This window comes from Bactrocera tryoni, chromosome 5, assembly GCF_016617805.1.
Source record: "Bactrocera tryoni isolate S06 chromosome 5, CSIRO_BtryS06_freeze2, whole genome shotgun sequence".
Classification (NCBI taxonomy): domain Eukaryota; kingdom Metazoa; phylum Arthropoda; class Insecta; order Diptera; family Tephritidae; genus Bactrocera; species Bactrocera tryoni.
The window spans coordinates 67,267,123-67,289,350 of NC_052503.1; the positions used below are offsets into that span (position 1 = coordinate 67,267,123).

At 34.0% G+C, this 22,228-nt stretch overlaps 2 protein-coding genes across 2 annotated transcripts in view; one reads left to right on the forward strand and one right to left on the reverse strand.

The window, feature by feature from the left end:
- The first annotated feature begins 1,128 nt into the window (after positions 1 to 1,128).
- LOC120776769 (protein phosphatase 1 regulatory subunit 16A) overlaps positions 1,129 to 22,228 on the forward strand; it is a 108,449-nt gene continuing 87,349 nt past the window's right edge. The window contains exon 1 of the mRNA XM_040107733.1: positions 1,129 to 2,753. The gene's annotated coding sequence lies outside the window, so the exon portion shown is untranslated. The remainder of the gene's footprint in view (positions 2,754 to 22,228) is intronic.
- On the reverse strand, positions 17,558 to 19,518 carry LOC120776770. The gene has a single exon (XM_040107736.1). The coding sequence runs from the start codon at positions 19,474 to 19,476 to the stop codon at positions 17,644 to 17,646; it is 1,833 nt and encodes a 610-aa protein (XP_039963670.1). The 5' UTR covers positions 19,477 to 19,518; the 3' UTR covers positions 17,558 to 17,643.

Here is a 22,228-nt window from a genome sequence, read left to right on the forward strand (position 1 = left end):
ATGGCCTCTAACATCACAGTAGCAAAATTGCTGGAAACTAGTGTTAATTGTTTAAATTTATTTCAATGTTATCCTTTCTATTGGAAATTTGTTTTATTTGCACAACATTTTGAATATTCATTTATAAAATTGCTATTGTTGTAACAGAATTTCGAATTAATTTACAGAAACATTATTGCTGCCAGATTTGTTTTTTGTAAAGTGCTGTTCCTCATATTTTTGTTATTATCATCATCATAAATTTTTATTACATTTTTTTTGGCTATTATAAAAGCATAAACCCTTTTTGCTGCTTAAAATATTTGGGATTGACTGTATAATTTCCATTCGTTTAACTTTTTCAAAATGTTTATCTTTCATTATTATTTTTTCAATAATTTTCTTTACATTATATATTTTTTAATTCTTTTTTTTCTATATTTATTAACTTTTCTACATTTTTTTTTTTATATTTTATTAATTTTTGTTAATTTATTTTTGATAAGTTTTGAAATTAAACTTTGATATTTTTTAAATTTATTAATTAATATTTTTGGTATTATTTTTCCGTTGTATGTTTTTATTATTGCCTATTCTTTTTACATATTTTTTTTTACATTAAGCTACTTCAAGATCGTTTAACTACTTCAAAATTATGAAAGAATTATTGTCTATTGTTTTTTTTAATTGCCATTACATTTGTTTATTATTTAAAGTTTTTTTCTATACATTTTTTATTAATGGTTTTTATATTATTTTGTTAATGCGTTTTTAATTTTTTTTTATATGCTTGTAGTATTTTTTTTTATTAATATATTTATTTATTACATTTTGCTTGTATATATGTTTTATAATTATAGTTTTTATTTTTTATTATTCTTTTTTATTTAAATTTTTTTTCATTATATTTTCTTTATTATAATCTTTTTATTATATATTTTTACAATTGTTTAATTAATTTTTTGTGTCATTGCAACTTTTGTTATATTTCATTCCACTCTTCCGCTAGACATTGTGAACACCATTAACACTTCTAACGAGTAAAATATTGCAACCTTGTGCCAACAGCTGTTTGCTGATCACTAAAAACGGCGAATTTATCTTCAAAGATATGAAAAAATTAAGCGCAAGCAACTTCGCTGCTGCGCGTTTATTTTTACAATTTCACAAAATGCATTTGTAAACTCGTTTCATTTGTTTCGCTTTCGTCTCGTAGACTCGTCGCTATAGTTGTTGCGGTGTTATTTGTGCAATTTTGTGTTAAAATTTGAGTTAGCATATTTATAAACGTTATTCTTTACGTTAATATCCGGTGCGTGATCAAAAATCTTCAAATTTCATTGCTCCAATTTAAAATTGCAGTTATTAATAACAGCAAATTTGTAAAAATCAGGTAAAGTGCAAGCGTCTCTTACCAATAGCAGAAAGAAAGTTAAAGCATTAAAAAAGCACGAAAAAGTTTTGTAGACGTAGAAAGAAAACGGACACGGCGCAACTGTGTAGAGTGAGTTGTGGTGAGCAAATCATGTTGGCCTAATAGATATTCGCTGGTCGCGCTGCTTCTTTTGGCCCGGTTTGTGTGCGGTGTACATAAATCTTTAGATACCGATGCATTTGTGGCTTAAAATGTGTGCGCATACATATGTTGCAACTTGTCAGCGGAGATAAAGTGGAGCATAAATGAAATTTGCTGCCACATTTGCCAGTTCAACGTACGAGTAATTGTATTGAATTTGTGTTGTATTGCATTTAGTGCAGTCAAAAGTGACGAATATTAAAATAAGTAAAGAAGCGCTGCTGCGTTGCAAATGTCAAGTGTAAAAACCCTACAAAAAAGTGTCAAAAGCTATAGCCTTATTTGTGGTAACAGCCGTGTTTGTGGCAACAAATTGACCCCTTTTTTGAATACAAACGAACTGCTGTTGTTATAACTTTTTTACTTCGTTTATTGTTTGCTGTTGCTGCTGCTACCAACAATATTTAACCTGTGTTTCGGTTGAAGTTGGTCAGCGCCGTTGTGCATTCAAGCGTGCAACTGTGTACCGTCCAGCAGGCCCCTACTGTGCGAGTCAGGCTTATAGATATAAAATACACAGTCCATATAGCGCGCCAAGCAACAAAAACATTAATAGGCAGCCTGTAAACATTGGCTTATGCAGCAGTTATGTACTTCATTTCTTCCTTATCTCCCCGTGCATGAGAAAAGCGTAGCGCAGGCGCAACAGGCGAAAGTTTCATGCCAATACAATTTGCTGGTGGATAGCGAACCAACTATGTATATTTGTATGTGGGGCTTAGGTACTTGCCATTAATAGCCAAGTTTGTGTTTTCTGAGTTCTTGGTTTACCGGCGCACAGGTGCTATTGGGCATTCTGCGCAGTGCGTGTTGCTGTTGTGTTTTTCGTTTTATTGTGTATTTGTTGTTCGCGGTATTCAATTTGATATTATCGTTTTCCCACAATATTCGCCGTTTTATGAGCGCGCTGGCTTGTGTTTGCGTGTTATTTAAAAAAAATAATAATAATAAAATTCGGTTCAACGGCAATGCACATATACTGTGTTTTTAATTAGAGTTAAAAGCTGTGCAAAATAATAAGTTCTTATTGAAAATAATTTGTATTTATTTGATTTAAATTCAGATAATTCCAGTGTTAACAAGTGAAAAATATTTAAAAAATAATAATAAAACAAATAATATTTTAAATACAATGGTGGCAATAATTATGTTTTAATGATTGATAATTGGAGTAAAAACGCAATTGCATATTCTTAAGGTAAGTTCTCTGTCCACTAATATTTTATTCCTTTTTAATATTTTGATAGAATTTATGCAATATTTTAAAATTTGTTTATTTTGTGTTTTTGTATTTTATTCGAAATCTGATTAAGAATAGTCACCTATGCAGCTCTTTTAGTAATTGGCTATCGCTTGGTGAAGCTCTGAATTATAGCAAATTATGATCTTTAATAAACAAGCAACGTTCGTTTGAAAATCTCAGCTTTTTTTGGTAGTTGGTATTTAAAATATTCTTGCTTAAGGGGTCACTTGCAAGACAGAAAAAAACGTTTTTCTGTGAATTTATTTTTAAAGAGGTATTTTATTTAATAAATAAATATGTAAATTTGCAGAATAAGTTTCTTTAATAGTCGACGATTAATTTTAAAATATTTTGGATCCGGTTAATTCCGAATTTGATTTCAGAAAGCGGCACAATTCCGATTTCTTTGGCGCCGCGATCTGAAGGTACCGTAGGAAAGAGGAAGTCCTCTTTTGATTTCAAAGTTCAAAAGTTCCAAAAATTCGAACATTTCAACAAGCTATTTCACCACATCAAACACATTTTACGCACATTTTTTACTTCAAATTAATTAAATTAAACTATAAACATTTAAATAAATCCACATTTTACACTTGCAGGTTTTTTACCTAAGAAATCTTTATTTTTAAAATTACTTTTTACACTCGTATTGAGCACCATTTATGTGCTAACAACAAGGAATGAGGAAATGGAGCGCTGACATATGATAATAAGCAAATATGAGTATTTCGCTGAAATTTCTCTTTTTCGCTATAATTCCTCTTTCTTTATTTAGCAATCTTAGTTCTAATAAAAGCAAGCTTCTATAAATTATATTTCAAATTAAAATTAGTATAAACAATCTTTCCATGCATATAGATATGTTCTTTTTTAAATTTTATTTATTTTTTTTTATTGGCTCGACCAGGGTTAATTTTTAAAGGGGGCCCAGAAAGGAGGGGTAAATTTTAGAATAGCATTCCCAGATTTCTGGGTTAAAATGGGTATGTACAGATAGAGGAGATCTTGGACGTTCGAACACACTTTTCTTCCTATATTAGTAGGAATTCTTAGAAATCAGATGTGGCCCTAAAGCCGGTTTTTGCAATTCCCACGCCACAGGCCGGTTTGTTGTTGTTGTATCGGCCGAAAACATTCCCTAAATATTTTCGAAAAATGCTGTCAAGTTGTTCATCCCATCCCATCTGATACTTTTCTCTCTGATTCTTTTGTGTTGGAAGACTATCTTTATAATATTTTATAATATTTATTTACTGTCCATAAGTTTTTACTCAGTACAAAACAAAACTCTACTGAATATTTTTGATCTATCTTTTTATTGCTATAAATTCCTTTAGAAGTATTTTGTAGACAATAAAGACCCTTATTATATTCAAAAAAAGTTAAACTTTTACACTTGAATGCACTTGCTCTTTGATATGGTTCCTAAAAAATATAAAAATTTACGGTGTTTAACGAACAAGATATTTGAATGAAAGAATTTCCCATATACATACATACATACATAAGTATGTATGGTACATAATATTCAATCAATCCATTCGCATTTGTCTCATGCCTTTGTTAAGTTCTGTTTTTATAAAGAACTTGGTATAATTTGTCGTTCTTCATTATTAATTAATGCAAAATCTTACTAGAAGCATTTCCAATTCTTAAATTTAGAATAAAAACAATAAAATCGTACAAAATCTGCTTTCACTGCCACCATTTTCACGCATCTTTACTGCACTAGACAGTCCTCCTTGCATCCATTCCGATTTCACTTGGCTACAAGAACACAACTAATTTGCTAACTAACCTAACGTGACACTAAATCTTACTGGAAGCCAACTTTCCGAAATTTCCTTCTCTACAAATACAACGGTAAACGAGTAATTTATGGGTAAAATTGGCAGCTGCGAAACCAAACACATGGTCACTAATTTCCAATCAGAAAAACGAATGAAAGACTAAACAAAATCAGATTTGCTTTTAGGGGCAACAACAACAATCTGAATGACCGTTGTTAGTGGTGGCTGTGCACCTGTGTTTTTGTTGTTTGTAAACCAAACGAACTGGACAGGCAACTGTACGGCTATGCAGCTAGCTGGTTGTACATACATATGTATGTATGTATACATATATGTTCGTACAAAAATATATCAAATGATTAGAGACAACATAAACTTTTACATACACACATACGCATATGTTATATGCACTGCAACTGTGGTTAGTTGGTTTCTCTTTTGCGTTGCATTTCGTGTAGTTTAACCGGATTCGCAAGTTGGGAGTTGACCATTTCATGCCATTATTCTAACAAAATTCCTGCCATAATCCGCTTCGAATAGTATGAATTGGAAAAATGCATGCTCTCCATATACATACTTATGTACATACAGCTGTCTACATATCTATGTACATATATAAATATAGGTATATATGGAAGTGTGTATGCGGTTATGTGCAACTGAAAACGCAATTTCAACTGCAGTCACTTAAACTGTTAGATTACATGACACACTGACATGCATTCACGGCAACACCGATTACTGGTCACCGATCAAGTGGAGATGTTCCGTTTGGTCAGTAGCCGCACACTGAACGGTCACACTTTCAATGGAGATATAGTACGTACATACACATATATATTTACATATTCAGTGCAAAAATATATAGAAGTTAATATGTATAGGGTGCTTCATTTGGTACTTAAGATCTTTAACTTGACAGAGTTCATTGTTTATAACATTCGAAAAGCAGCTTTCTTCCCTTTTTGTCGAATATTTTTGAGTTTCCTCGCACAAACTTATACATATGTATATATACGAGTGGGTATACCTTTAAAAATACAATACAATACTAAAATTTTAAATCGATTTTTTAGATTTTTATGGAGTTACAATCTACTAAAGTGTGGTAGTTCAGTATATTCATAGTTCTCCATACCATGTCTTGATCAAATATCGAACTTGAGCGGGTCAAAAACGACCAACATTTTGGGTACAATTAAACTTTTTCTAAACACCGCTAGTTTGGAATTTTTGATTTTTTTTTGACCATAGTTCATTGTACCGACAATATCTTCTAGAGGGCGATCCATTTCGAGGTTTTTCTACTTTTTTTTAAGGAAACACAGCAACTTCAAATTTAATGGGGAATGTTTATTATCATTCGAAAGAACATTTCTTGGCATTTAATTTTTGTATATTACCTCTTTCAAATGTTGGTCGCGGCTACGTAGTCCATCCGTTGAGTCCAATTTTCGATGGTTCTGGCGAATGACATTCGTGATGCTTTGCTCCAAGGCTTTAGACTTATTATATCTCCACAGGAAATAATCTAACGGTGTGATGTCACACGATATTGGTGGCCAATCGACCGCCCCAAAACGTGAAATGATCTGTTTGCCGAAGTGTTGTCTCAATGAATCCATTCATTGATGCGATGTGTGGGAAGTGGCGCCGTCTTGTTGAAACCAAATGTCGCCGAGATCACAAGCTTCAGGAATCTAACTATTTGATTGGAGCAATAACGACGGTTACTTTCTCACCGGCATTATTTTTTGATGACGATGAAGAAATTTAGACCACAAACCACATCAAACCGTTATTTTTCTGGATGAAATGGCAGTTCTTGAATCTCTTATGGTTGCTCTTCGTCGCAGATGCCGAAATTTTGCTTGTTTACATACACTTTGAGCCAGTAATGAGTCTCACCGCTGAAAAAAATGTTACTCGAAAACGTTGAATCTTCTTGGATCTTTTCAAGCGCCCAAAAGCGCAGCGATATCGATTGGAAGGTCGAGTGGCTTCAGTTCTTGCACAAGCTGTATTTTGTACGGTTTCAATTTAAGATCTCGACGCAAAATGCGAGTCGATCTATAAGTCAGTCCGAGTTACTTCAAATGTATCTATTTTAAAAACTTAAGCTAAGCTCATAGTGAGTCGGAAAGCATACCAAGTATAGTAAAAAAATCTTCTATAGCTATAATCTGTTAACTAACTACTTTACTTGTGCTGATTATGCCTTAGTACTTGTGGCTCTTATCAAATGTTCTAATCTGCAACAATTTCGCGGTCAAAAGAGTCTTCTTATCTAATCTATTACTGGTGATAAAGCAAATTGATTGAACATTTCCGCAATATGTACTAGCTTCCTTATGAGTTTAGGCGTCTTTTAAAAAATAAAATTCTCCGCTCGGCTTCCTCACTTCATCTTTTTTAAACGCACCGTTAAAAACTTGCTTCTAATCTCGGAGATTTTAACGCAGTTATGGGTAACAACCTATGTCAAAATTTGAGAAGGTAATCTATCAAATAAATAATTTCTTGTACAAAAACTTGATTTTGATTTTTGAAAATTCTTCGATCTGTACAATTTATTAGGAGATTTAAGCTTTGCCTCGAACAATAAGTCGTGCCATATTCCATGAAGATATCTCATAAAATAAAACGTTTTCCATGCAGGGACTTTATTTAGTTTGATTAGTTTGCGTGGCAAATATGTACATATATATTATAGTGTTCTAATGTCGGCGGTTCCAACATATGAGCAGCTTCTTAGGCAGAGAAAACAAATCGAGATCGATACCTCAAAATCTGAGGGACTAGACTAAAAATGCTTGTTGAAACCCTTAGAAGGCTTTCACTTGAGAATAATGAAACTTAGAACAAAATTTACAGCACCTTTAAGTTTTATTTAAAACAAATTAACATCATCTAATGTTCGCTTCATAAGCCTAAAATAAAATCTGACAAAACCTTGAGGTTTTAAACATAAATTCTTTTATTTACAGTAAACTGCTATAACAGTCTGAAGCACCCCATAAACAATACATCGTATCTATATACTACATACTTATATACATATGTACATCTATATATATGTACATTCAGAAAATCGCATTCACACACTTGACCAATTTATTTCGTGCCATTTGTAGCATATCACTCTTCGACCTCTGCCCAAACACCGACTGCATCCTCTCGCGTCGCTTATTATAAATTTTAATGGCGATGTTGTTTTTGTATTTGCTTTCAAGTTGATCCGAAATTTTGCATTTGGTCAAAAATTTTGTTTGCAAATTATAAATCCTTCCAGCTTGTCTTCTCCGTGCCGTAAAGTTTGTGTGTGTTTTTCTTTTAAGACATTTATTTAATTTCTTTCTTCCGATATTTGTTTACCTTTTGGTTCAGCTGTTGGGTTCTTCCTCATTGTATTGTTTGCTTTAGTATAAAGTGTATTTTCGCTTTCGCATTTCCCTCAAAACCTCAATTCGTTTGATTAGTGTTTTTTAATTGATTTAAGTTCATTTCCCTGAATTTCATTATAAATCCTTCAATTTATGCACTTCATTGAATTTTTAATAATAACAATTATGGCACTTGTGGCTTATGCAAACTTGATCGATTTGAGTTCTATGAGCCCAACTGGATTAGGCTCTTTTGATAGAGTTAGTTTTAGATTACTCCGGTATCTCTGTTTTGTTTTCGTGACACCGTTGGTTATCGAAATATGACTTGTAATTCTATATTGTCTTTGGTCGAGCTTCTTCTATGATATTAGTCGTATGTGTCTTGTAGTTAATTAACAATTGTAGATTTTACTTGTTTTAGTTTCCCTGAAAATGATGGATAGATTTGTATTATCTGCCTTTTCATGTAAGAAGTTCATAAGAAAACTTGATATCGATTGCAGGAAGACGACTATTATTAGAAATATACCTTAACTAAAATTTTAGTTTCTTTTTCAATGGGGTTTGAACCTTTGTTCTCCAAAGTCTTCCGCTGTGCGCAAACTGATCGTGTCAGCGGATGGAGACAACTAACGGCTTTAGGGAGACAAGAATACATTCAAAATTACAATGAAATTTTGTTGTAAAAATTTGTTAATCGCTTAAGAAAGGCTCGGGTCGATAGGCGAGAGAAATGTTAACGAAATACGATAGCGGTGCTTCAAAATACCCCTAAGACATCGTGACAAGTGATGAATCGTAGATTTACGCCTATAAGCGCGAAAGTAAACAGTAGTCGATTGTATGCGTGTTTCAAGATGAGCTGAATCAAAAAAAGGTGTTCGCTCTCGAAGCACTTAACATAAAATTCTGAGTAGTATACAACCAAAAACCAGGTAAACCAACCAAAACATGTTTTAGAGATACTATTATGAGCAAAAAATTTTGCCTAATTTTGTTCATAATTTTAAAGTTCTTGATTAATTGTTCAAAATCTATGTTGTCCTTCTTAAAGGCCCCAATACACGTGTGCCAATGTCCAACCCTCCGAACAGTTGTTAAAGTAAATTTCCGTGGCGATTCACATTTAATGTTGTCAGTTGATTCAAGCCGACTTCACCGGAGCGGTCGTTTGAGTTTGCTGAATAGCCTGAAGTCACACGTAGCTATATAAATCAGGTGAATACGGTGGTTACGGTACGATGATGGTTGAAAATTTGGCGAAAAACTCACGAAGAATCAACTCAGTATGCGACGGTGCCATATCGTGGTGCATAAACCAACAGTTGTCGGCCCATAATTCCGGCACCTTTTTACAAAGAGTTTCGCGCAAACGACGCATAACATTCAAATAGTATTCCTTGTTGACAGTTTGGCCGGGTGGAAAGAATTCGGAGTGCACCATACGTTGATAATCGAAGAAAACTGTCAACATAACCTTGATTTTGGACTTGCTTTGACGAGATTTTTTCGGCTTTGGCTCACCTTTGCCACAATATTCGACCGAGCGATCGTCTATTTCAGGGTCCTAAGCATAGATTAAAGAGTCATCGTCAGTAATAATACGTTTCATGACATCCTGGTAGTCGGAAAGCATTGTTTCACAGACTTTAACGCGGCACCAGTAAGATTTCTGACTGCTAATCGTCGATTTTTAAGTACCAATTCCTTTATTTAATAAAGCAATTTTCGACGTTTAAAAAAATAATTTGTTTCTCGAATCCCGACATAAATAAGTTAACCTACGTAGATATGTATATAATGTATGCAATGTTCTTGCATTAATTTAATTTATTTCAATTATTTATTCATTTTTTTTTTAATTTTCTTATTTGCCAATAATATATTATTTTTTGATTTACCACTTTTCCATTTCACTTTAATTCTTAACATTTGTCTCACTTTCGCCTTTTTTCATATCTACCCACCTGTTGCACCGTTATTTAGCCATTTGCTTTTATTTCTTATACCATCATTGCACATTCAGTTCAATCATAAATCTCTGAAGCACGAAATGTCAGAAAAACCCGTTTTTTACTCAACACACATTTTTAATTCGCTGGCATTATTTAGCATTTTACTATTATTGCTATTATTATTAGTTTTTTAATGCTTCCTTTACGACTAATTTATTTAATAAAAGCTTCGTGTTTGCTTATAGCGGCGCATTGAAGCTCAGTCCTCGCGTTTGAGAAGTAAATATACGATACGTGGCTTCGTACATACATATATTTACTTCATGTAGGTTTATAAATTTATATATGTACATACATACATACATACATATGTATGTGTAAGTGTTTGCTAGTAGCGTGATTTTTTCTTCTTATTTAATTTTCTTTTGCTCTTCTATTAATTCAATTAGTTACGTGTGAATTATTATTTGACGCGACTGCATCTACTGGTCTGATGATTCCAGCTCATGAGTTGAGTGTATGTTTGTACACACTATCATGCCTGTCTCTCATATTTATAACAGACAAATAGCTAATCGCATAACGGTGATAAAAACACAATGGAATTTTGTGCTTAAAAAAAAATATTTCTACAGCCCGAAGGTGGGAGGGGGAGTTGGTGTTGGAGCTGTGGTTGCGGTTGGAACTCATTCAAAACATATTCGATAAAGAAAAACCACATTTAAAAGCAATGATTATTTGTTGTATATTTTTTTTCTTTTGGAAATGCTTCAGAAAATCTGTGTTAATTGCAATTGGCAAATAAATACCGAAGCATGTTTGCAAATATTTGTAAGAACGAGCTTACACGCTTAGTCATCGCAACGGAAAATCCGTAATTATCTTGTTTTCTGCTCTGTTTTTCTTCTTCTAAGTTTGAAATTCCTCATCTGTCACATGTTTTGTCATTCTGCGGAGCTTGTCATATGAAATATTTGTAGAGTGACTGTTAATTACTTTATAGCTTCCGATGTAAAACACAATCCGCTTAATTTTTTTTTAAGAAAAAGTAACTGTTTCTTCAACCAAGTATTTTATTTTGCCAATTAGTTGTGTATAGTAATCACTAAGCACTCAATCATAATGAATTTGTGTTTTCTGAAGAGGATCTCAAAATTAGAGTGCAATAAACTTTGATTTAAAAACTTCGAAATATCGGGGAAAGGTTAAGTTACCAAATATTTAATATTAATTTATAAATATATGAGTCTCATAGGGCCTTAGGTCTTCGATTAACTCTTCTATATACCGTTCCTAAAGTATTCTTCCAAGTCTTAGAAACGGCAGGGCAAAGTGTGAAAATGGAGAAAAGAGTACAAGGGCTTGTAACCACTATTAACTTGTGAAAGATTTGTCATTAAGCTTGACCTTCAATTCCTATAAAATTTAGAAATTACACTGAGTATACACTGGGATAACGAGCAATTTGTGAAATAACTCATAACAAGTTACCGCTGTGTTTAGGCGTAAAGTATACCTTTAATAGATGATTTTAAACTCATATGTTTTGTTAGACCTCCACTCATAAATACTTTCCTATTGTAACATAAGAAATATCTCAATATACCGCTAACTGTTTCAATTATTGTTAGTTCCAGCGATTTTTGATGTTTCATATTGTCATCTATAATCGACTTTTAACTGGCTAGTAGATACTAGACGATTATTTCTGGAAACAATACTGTTCGATGATTGATACTTTAGCCTTTACTTCCGCACTCTGCTCATTCTTTTTGAATTAAGCAATAACTTCTTTAAGAAGGTACTTTTTTTCAGTAGCCTTTTTTTGACAGATCACGCGTGAGTCGTCTCAAGCTATTATATTATTTTTGTTCAGTATTATTTGGCATTTCATCATGGAAAGAATTACGCCTTTGCAATTACGATTTGTCGCATTTTACGTAGAAATTTTAAATTAAAAGCGCAAAAAATCTAGGTTGTAAAAGAACTTAAACCGCTCGACCTTTCCAAGCGACATCGCTTCAAAGAAGATCCGACGTTTTCGAGCCAAATTTTTTTCAGCATTGAGGCAAAATTGCTGCATTTAGCACGAAGAGCAGCCTGAAGAGATTCAAGAGCTGTCATTTCATTCACAAAAAAAGCAACGGTTTGGCGGCCGGTGGAATCTGCAGTCCATATTTCTTCCAAAAAGGTGCCGGTGAGAATATAACCGTCAATGGCGACTTTTATCGCGCCACAATAACCGACTATTTGATGTCTGAAATTGAAACTCATAATCTCGGCACCATTTGATTTCAACAGACGGCGTCACTTCCCTCACATCGCACCAATCAATGGATTTATTGAGAGAACATCTGATCACTAATAATTTCACGTTTTGGACCGGTCGATTGGGCGCCAAGATCATGTGACTTTTTCATGTGGGGATTTGTAAAAGTATATGCTAAAGTCGTTGCGGACAATCTCACTTCGATTAAGATCTTGAAGCAAAACATCACGCGTGTCATTCGCCAGTTAATCATCGGATGAACCATCTGAGAAGTAGCTTCGGCCAACATTTGAAAGAGATAATCATCAAAAATGAAATGTTAAAGAATGTTTTTTCAAATAATAACCATAACATTCCCCATTAAATTTGAAGTTCTGTATTTTTTTCTTAAAAAAGCAGGGAACCCCTTATTATTTTATGTTGAATTCAAAAAGACAATTTTGTTGCTACTTTTCCATTTACAAGTAAAAATTTAATGCACCAAAAAGGGCCGATTCAAACACGAGTTTATTTTGATTTAAACCAGTTGATTGTTTGATTTCCTACTCTTCATATCACACGTATACATATATTTATACATTTAAATATATGTATATATACATATGTATGTATATACATATACATATATAGTATATATTACAAAATCGTAAACGAATGTCATAAATCATATATTTATGTAAGAAATTATCTCATCGCGAGCAGTTCTGTTATATTCTAAAAATGAAAACAGTTACACATACATACATACACACCTGTGTAGATACCTACTCTCGAATACCTAATTGTATATTTATGTACATATGTTAAATAGTGTACTGAATGCAACGTGAATGCCGGCTACGAATCCAAATGAAGCGCTGCGAAACGGTTCAACGCTGTTGTGTGCCCGACCAGCAGACCAACTGGCACTCTACTAATTGATTACATCACGATTGCTAAATAATTGTTGTATTTGTTAATGTTGTTTGCTTACACCAAGAAATTGTGAAAATCAAGCTTGCGTAGAATAGCCAACGGCATGCTTAGACTGAAAGTTATTAAAACTCGTCCCACAATTCTCCGTCTCCGGTGGTTGCTGAGAAATATCATTAGTCGGTTAGACATTCACGCTAACAGACTTTTCCACACTCAAAAGCAATATGTATTTTGCTGTTATTAAGTTTGGACTTCTTTGAGCTTAAGCTTAGTGCGCGCTCGCGCCAGTTGCCAGTAACCTCTGAACAATAAAGACCAAATGGCAAGCAAGAAGCACAACAAAATATAATCAACGAAAGTATTAAGCTTTTTCTATGCTGTTGTTCGACATGTGAACAATAATTATGCTAAGGTGGGTTGATAAGCTCGTGCGCTAAGTGTTTTAAAACATAGCTTCTATATACTCCGATTTTTCAATATTTTGAATAAAAATTAATGGTTTTACGAGCTTTTAGCGCCAAGCCAAGCCAAAGATCCTATTGATATCATTTTATCTCAGATCTTAGTAATAATACTAATCGCGTCATACATGTCATATATGTCTCCATCCATGTCATGGAAAGATCTGTTCAGTAACTTTCTTAAAACTGTGAGCAATTTGTGTTACAAGAGAACTCGTGTGTTTGCAGATAGATATAACGAATTCCTCAACTTTCTACATAACATAAGTTTCCTGATAAGAAGTACTGTTAGAACAGTCAAGTCAATAAGTCAAAACTTTTGGGAGTGCGCATTGTATATACCGTTTTTTCTTCTTCTTTGGCATTACTACCGAGGGTCGGTCTGTGCCGAGAACACGAAACTTCGTCAGTTGCCTATATTATTTTCGAGTTTGCCTAATCAGGCGATCGTTGAATTTGTATCCATTGTCCATTGTATTATATCCATGTCGCTTATGCAGTTCTTGGTTCCATCTTCTTCCATACTTATCACTTACGCGGACGGCTCCAAAGATCTCGCGAAGAACAGTTCCCCCGATTGCTTTTTCATCTCGGGTCATCATCATCATGGCTACGCTGTCCATATCAACTGCATACCCTAATAGCATTGTACTTTCAATGTAGCCAGCGCCACTGCGGTTCAGATTAGCGGCACGTATTACTGTGTCCAGAGAAATCACTTGTCTAAAACTTCGTTTGGTATCGAACGGCGCGGAGAGGTCGTTGCTGATATTAACTGAGCTGATGCTTGTGCTAAACGTGATTTTGCATAGCCGTATGAGTTTCGCAGGGATACTAGACATGGGATATTAGACATGGCGTCGAAAAGGCAGCTCCTATCAGTGCTGTTAAGAGTGGTTTTGGAATCGACAAAAATGTGATAGGTGTCGATCTGTTTGTCAACCGTGTTTAGGAATACCAAAGTTGCCCACATAAGAATCTCAAAATTAATAAATATTCCAACAATTCACGCTCTCATCGATCAATGTCAAAACTTCAATTATGGAACATTTGCAGGCTGAGTAGTTTTTCTAAAAATTGTATAGTTCAGAGTCCTTAGAGTTTCACAAAATTGTACCACTTCAGAAAGACTTGTTGGTTGAACATACATACGTACATATATACAAGAAAAAAGAAAAATCAAGGTATAATTCGATAATTTTTACAGGATAGCCGATACTTCTGAAAACAACAAGATCTACAAGGACGGACGGGGTCCGCTTTTGTTGCGATCAACTCTTTCTTCCTTTTTCAATCGTAAATTCTCTCTCTACAAGTGTTAAAGTAATGAATGCAACCATTTGAACTCGATTTAAGCTTTGCTATATCATTAAACCTTCGACTCAGAACTTATTCGCCCCCACGTAACAGGAATTTGCGCAGAAGAAAAGAAAAATTCATTGAACAAGTCAAAATGTGGAAGCATAGACGAAGTACGAGAGAAAAGAAACGTTATTGGCAACATAAGTATATTGATATAAATAACGAAAATAAGCTAAAAAGTTACATTTACAAAACACTTAAAGAATTAGCTGAAAAGAGAGACCAACATGCGCTCGAACGAAGCTAATACGGTCTACATAGGAATATACATACATATACGAAAGTAGAAACGACTAATTGCAAAACTTAAATACCTCTGAGTGGAAATTAAAACCGTGCAAATCACCTGCTATTCCAGTTTTACACACAATAACTCAAAAACAAAGTTGTTGTGTCACAGTGATCCGCGCTGACACGAGCGACAGACCTCTGCAACACGGAGTGGAGCTTAAATAATTTAGTCAGCAGCAGCGATTAAGTAAAAAAAAGCGCAAAACACAGCGAAGAACCTGAGCAGCAACTGCAAATTAGAGTCTCTAACTCTTTGCCGCCGCACCGGTTACTCATGTCTGCCAGAGCCCAAACAATCAGCAAAGGCACTGAGCGAACTAATAGGATTAAATTATTACAAAATGCACAACGTGTTGGAGAAACCGGTACGAACGAGTTGTTAAATGGGCGAAAAAATGTGTAGAACTATTACAAAAATAACGTTTACTGCAAGTACTTAAGCAGCAACAATTACTGATATTTACAAAAAAGTATATAGTAAACAAGTGGCACAGCTATTAGTAACATAAAATCACAATCTTGCTGCTGTTAATTATTGGAGAATTAGTACATTTCAAGCCGATATCTTTTTAAGAAAATCGGTTCGTGTAAAGAATGTCATATTATTTTTTTGCCTCACTGTAACATTTTTTTACAGTTATGATAAGCAGATAATTAGCTTAGTTTTTTGGGAGGCGTTTCGGTGACACGTGCCCATGATTATTGTTTTGGTATGCCGTTGATTCGCAGAAACATTTGTTTCGAAATGTTGAGGTATGTTTAAGAACTTCTAGAAAATACTTTGGAATGGAGACGACATTACTGATTTTTGACATATGTACATAGGTATATAATATCTTCTGGATACCGCATCAGAGTGATAATATTTCAGTATTTTTTTATTTATACTAGTTGTTTAATCAATACTTCATTCTCACAGAGATGTAAGAATATGTATGAAGATTTTCCGGTCATGAAAAACCTTTGCCCTGACTGTGAGATAGCGGCAAAAAATGCTTTACCCTTGTCTTAGAGTACTAACCTTAAAAATAAAACCGTCAACATTTTATTGCATTTCATCTTATCGTTCTCGAGTTATTGGCCTTATGCTGACTCCGTTTTGGCTTTTATAGTTTGTGCCATGACCGAATAATTAAAGAAATTACACAAAATTCCCTAGATTCTGCCCCAGCACTATTTTCCCTTCCGCAGACTCAAAGATTGGTTCATTGCAAAGGATTTGAGGAACTCAGGAGGTCAAAATGGAGACAGACGCCTATTTTGAAGGTTTGGAAGCTTTTCACTTCCGCCTCGGTATCAAAAAAGTTGAAAGACCGTTACAACAATGTCATTTCCTTAAAGCCTATGGTTTAGTTGGCGATTTTTTCAAAGAAACAAACCATGTTTTCATAAAAAACGTTTGAGTACTAGTAAATCATGACATCACAGAGAAATTGTTCAAGTCGGTCCACAATAGCATTTTAAACTGAACGATTTGAATCAAGCCCTTTATTTTCTCATTTGACAAAGTATCTTCACGAAATTTGATATGGTTTACTGTCCGAAGCAACGGTACAACCTGCGAAGAAATTGTTCATTTGTGGGAAATTTTTTCATTTGATGTGGTATCGTTACGAACCTTAAGACATATTATTTATTATTCGAGGTAATGCAATAATATCTGAAAAAATTGTTCAGATCGGACAACAACTACGCATAGCTGCCAAAATTAATTTCTCTTTTATTTGTGAAGGGTATTTCAACTTCTGTGCAACCGAAGTTAAGGTTTTTTCTTGTATAATATTCCTTTATATTGCTGTGCTGTGCACACATATACATATATAGATATGTACTATATGTGTTTGCATATGCATGTTTATGTGTGAGGAAGCAACCGGAATAGTTCTCAGCACACATAATTTTTACTCTCACAGAGCAAATTAAATTGAATCGGTTTTGGTTCGTTCCGTTGCACGATAAATGAAAAGATATGAAACATTTGTTTTCGTTCTATGCTGCTGGCTACATCGGGGTTTCACTTCAGTCACTGGAAACGAGTGCGAAAAGAACGTTTACAAATATTAATGTGTATATTTGTACTATGTATTTATATACATATATGTTTATATGTTTATATAAGTACTATTGTACTGCACTGTGCGTTTAAGGAATTATTTTTGAAAGTGGTGCCTTCATTTAGTACGCTATACCGCGTACTAAACAATATTAAATTCTGAAAAGTAAATAAAAATCTAATTTTGACATTTTATTGACAGATGAAAGCCGATCATGCACTGCTAAGTTGTAAACAAAAATATTTTTTATTTAATTTTATAAACTAATAACTACCGTATTAATATTTAAAAAGCATTGTTCTTGCATATTCATAACATTACATAATACATAACATTAACACCATTTGACTCTAGTCGAACAATCAGTTGTCATAGTTGAACACACCATTCACCTTAACAAGCAATATATTATCGATATTAGCGGCACTTAAAGGATTTTGTTTATCAGCGAAAATATATTGGAAGGCTGCAGACAAACGTTCGGTACTGACTTCGGAGCATGGTATCGCCAATATTAGATATGCCATATCCATTAACGTATTATGTTGATAAAACCAAAAATCAATTATATTCGCGTCCAACGGCAGTCTAGGTTGTCGCTCGTATAGTGTAATTTCGGCATCTAAATACGAAACAGGCGCCGATGAAGGTTCGGTATCTAAATTTTGTAAAAATTCAACAAACGATTTTGCAGTGTGGCTTGATGTCGGTCGTTCCTGTGCGGTGCTTGTCATTTCGGCCATTAAACTGTCATTCGTTTCCGAAATAGTCGTATCACCTTTCAGTGTGCTTACGCGATTATATAGCGTGGTTATATATTGTTTAGCACGCGATTTCTGCGTCGCATCGAGACAGACGCGTATGCGTGGATCCAAAAACACGGCCGTATTGAATATTTCCATCTCAAGTAATTTAGTTTTTTGCATGTTCAAAGCATCAATAAGTGATTTCGCCATTTTATTATTGGGTAAATTTTCCAATTCAAATACTATGTTCATAATAACTGTATATAGTTCACTATAGCATAATTGCTCCTTTTGTAATTTCTTTGTTGCTTTATAAAGTGGTTTTAGAACTGCCAACAATTCCTTAACAAAACACCATTCCTCGGTATTTAGATATAAAGTAACATTAGTTGGTAACATATCGGGTAATTTTTCCAGAAATTCATACATAGTGGTACAATCGTTTCGTTTCTTTTCACAACTGGCAGATCCAAAAATTTGACAAACATCTGGTGTGCCCAGCTCCTTCATTAGTGTGCCACATTTATTTAGATTTTTCTCAATCTCCGGGTTTTGTAAAATGTCATCAACACAAAGTTGTAGCGTTTGTGTGCCACTCAGTACACTGGTTATATTGTATGAGGTCAAATCTGTTTCCTCCAGCCATTCTTCGAAACTGCTATCAAAACCACTTTCCTTTTTTATCGTTTTATGATTAAATGTCTCGTCACCACCTAAAACACTATGCAAATCCTCATTCAACTCTTTAACCGCGTCTAATATGGTGTTATCGTTGCTTGTTATCGCTAAGATCTCTTGTATATTAATCGAATATTCGTTTAAAACTTCCATTATCAGCGTTTTCACATATTCACTTGTATATCCCCTCTGTAGCTCCTTTATGGCCAACGATTTAATTTGTATGCTTCTTTCTTTGATGTATTGCACATTAATGCCGAGCAGGGTAATATCTTCTCTAGTTGCCATATCGATTTTCAAAGAAAATAAACTTCCACTTAAATCATCTCGTATTTCTGCCCGCAATTTGTGCGCATAACTGCTTATCATTTCGAGTACACTGTTTCGATTCACACTCATGTTCAGCGTAGCGAAAGCCGGTTCGGCCAACACTTTAAAGGCACGATCCTCTAGCATACCTAGCGGTCGTTCGCATTTTGTAAAAAACTCCACTATCGCCAATTCAATTTTGGACTTTTTGCGTGAACACTTTTGACGCATTTCGTGGCGTGTTTCTGCACTTTTATTTATGTCCCCGTTACATTTACTTGCGTTCTTCTGTTCTATATACGAGTTGTATATGACTGGATGCATCAGGCGCAAATGTCGTTGTATATTGGCGGCATGCCCACTTAACACCCTTTTTTTACATGCACCATAATTGCAAATAACTTGATTGAGTTCGTTTTTTCCTAACATCTGTCGCAAAAGTTCATTTTTTGGACGAGGCATTTTATTTTATTTATTTTTTCTTAAATCACTTATAAAAGACGTTTCGTTCACAAAAGTCGAATGAACACTACAAGCAAATTACATTATTTGCATTTCTTTGTGTTCACATTCCATACGTTTCCGAGCGCGTACGCATATGAAAAGAAACAGAAAATGTTTTGTTTGTGTGTGTTATCTCATGCATTAAAGCATCAGAGAACGTAAAGCAATGAGAAGGTGCTCATTTTATTGCTTTACGCTCTCTGGTACTATTCCGTTCTTGTACGAACAGTAGGCATTTATTTAGAATTGGATGTGTATGTATATGTATGTCTCTCACATCTCGATTATCGCAAATAGTTATAAGGGCATTTGTTCGTAAAAAGAACGGTTTGAAATCCCCTCTCTCCCTCTGTTTTCGAAATGAAACACCAAAAGTTCTTCTAGTCTCAATCAACTTTTTTTTGTATCTACTGTTTAACACTTTTCACGAACAATAGATTTTAAGGAACATATGTATGCACAACTTGTCTACGATTCTAAAGATATTTCGTACATACAATTCCATATATAACAATACACTCGTGGCCACACAAAGCTTACCACTCAAAGTTGTCGTTTAAATGAGTTAATGACATTTTTTTTATCAAAAATTAAAAACATAACACATTCAGCTATAGAAAGAATCATTTGAAAGTTAATGAGCTTTTCAAAATGACCTCGAAATGTAAGAGACTGACTTGTGACGAAATTTTAGTATTTTTTATTTTTTTAATTTAATTTCATTCACACTATAATTATAATTAATGTTATATTTGTTTTGTTTTTTTTAATTGAAACACGAAGTTTAGTCGCGGTATTACTTGAAAATCGGCCGCTTTTGTATAAACACAGAAAGCTAGTTTGTGTTTTGCTCATTAAACTTAATAAATTAAAAAACTATAATTATGTTTAGATAACATAATAGAGCTTATTTATGCTTACTAAAAACATACAAAAAACAAATTTGAAGAAAATTCCGAACGAACGAAAAAACCTGAAAAAAAGTTTAGTGTTAAGCTTTGCGTGGCCACGAGTGTACATACATACATATGTCAAGGGAAATAGATACAATCAGATACGACAGAATAGATACGATCAGATCAATATCAAGACATATTTTTGATGATCTGCACATAAAAGCTTTCCGACGGGCAACTGGTATTTTTATTGACAACGCGCAAGCAAATTGTAGCAAATTTGATTTTGACAGCTACAAAAAAAATGTCACTGTGATAAAAAAAAATACAAATTCCACGCAAAAAAATTAAAAAATTTTTCAAAGTTGTCACCATCCAGCTGCCGAAATGGTTTGGTGCGGAGTCTCTTGTAAACGCAATAAACTTCTTCACTTCTATGAAAAAGGGTTAAAACAGGGCAAAAGTGCACCAGAAGGTTTTTGAAAACTCACTAACTCTCTTCAATGGAGAGCACTGGATCGTTCAACAAGATTCTGTTGCAATATACAAATCGAAAACCACCGAGCATTGGCTGAAAAGCAATATTTATGCAAATGATTGGTCGTCTGCAAGTACAGGTTTAAATCCTTTATACTACATCTGTAGTCAGTGTGGAAGAACATGACCTGTGGTATATCCCACAGACATTTGGAGAAACTCGAAATTTTTTCGATTGCAGCTATGTATACAATTTGCATGTTATGAGATCTGCGAATAGCAGTATGGAGAAAAGTTTTAACATTGTAGAGGATTGGATAAGGATATAGTTTTAAAATGAGCTTTAAAGCATAAAAAAACTGATTTTGAAAACTTAGTTTAGCCCTCAAATGCTTATTGATGGCTATACATTATTTGCAATGCAAACCGTAATTATCTCAACTGCGAAAAACCCCCTATAAATTCACTGATGACATGATCAATATCTGCTACTATAAGTAGCTTTCTTTTTAATGAACTAGATATGTATATAAAATTTTACACTCTTGCAACATGTTGCTACAGAGAATAATAATTTTTTTCACCTAACGGTTGTTTGTAACACCTAAAACTCATCGTGTAAGATACATAATACTCAGAATAAAGAGACGAGCTCGAATCCGGTTGACTGTCTGTCCATATGTCCGTCTGTACAAGCTGTAACTTAAGTAAAAAATGAGATATCTTGGCGGCTGTGGCTGAGAAGTTTGAAAAAGTGCCCTCTAATTTTTGTTTAATGAAAATATCTTCTAAATCAGTTAAATAAGTTACGAAAACCAAATTCGCTCAAAACAAATTCGTAAAAATTAATGAAAATGGAAGATAACCCAGTCCACTTCCCCTACAACGGTGCAGTTAAAAACTACTAAAAGTACGATAAATCAATGACAGTGACTTTAAATTTTACCAGCAAGATGGTATGAGAGAGATTGATAGGGGTCGGGGTAAAAACTGTACTATGGGCATGGCACTGCCCACTTTTAAGTGGAAGCACATATCTCGGGACCCGCCTGACCGATTTCGATAAAATTTGGTACGACTCATTCTTACTACATTCTTATGTCACAGTGCAAAAATGGGCGAAATTGGACTGCAACCACACCTACTTCTTATATAACACAATTTTACACAAATGAAGAAGCACTTAATACCATATAATGGGATAAAACTTTGCACGAATAATCCTTTAGAGTATGTCATCTAGGGATTCAAATCTAACAAAAACTGTTCAAGCCACTAGCTACCGAATATTTGGACCCCCAGTATGCAATTGCAATTCAGAAATAATCTTTTCCCGA

Bases quoted from the DNA above. Each gene is read 5' to 3' on its own strand.
- LOC120776770 (XM_040107736.1), bottom strand. From the start codon at position 19,476: ATGCCTCGTCCAAAAAATGAACTTTTGCGACAGATGTTAGGAAAAAAC.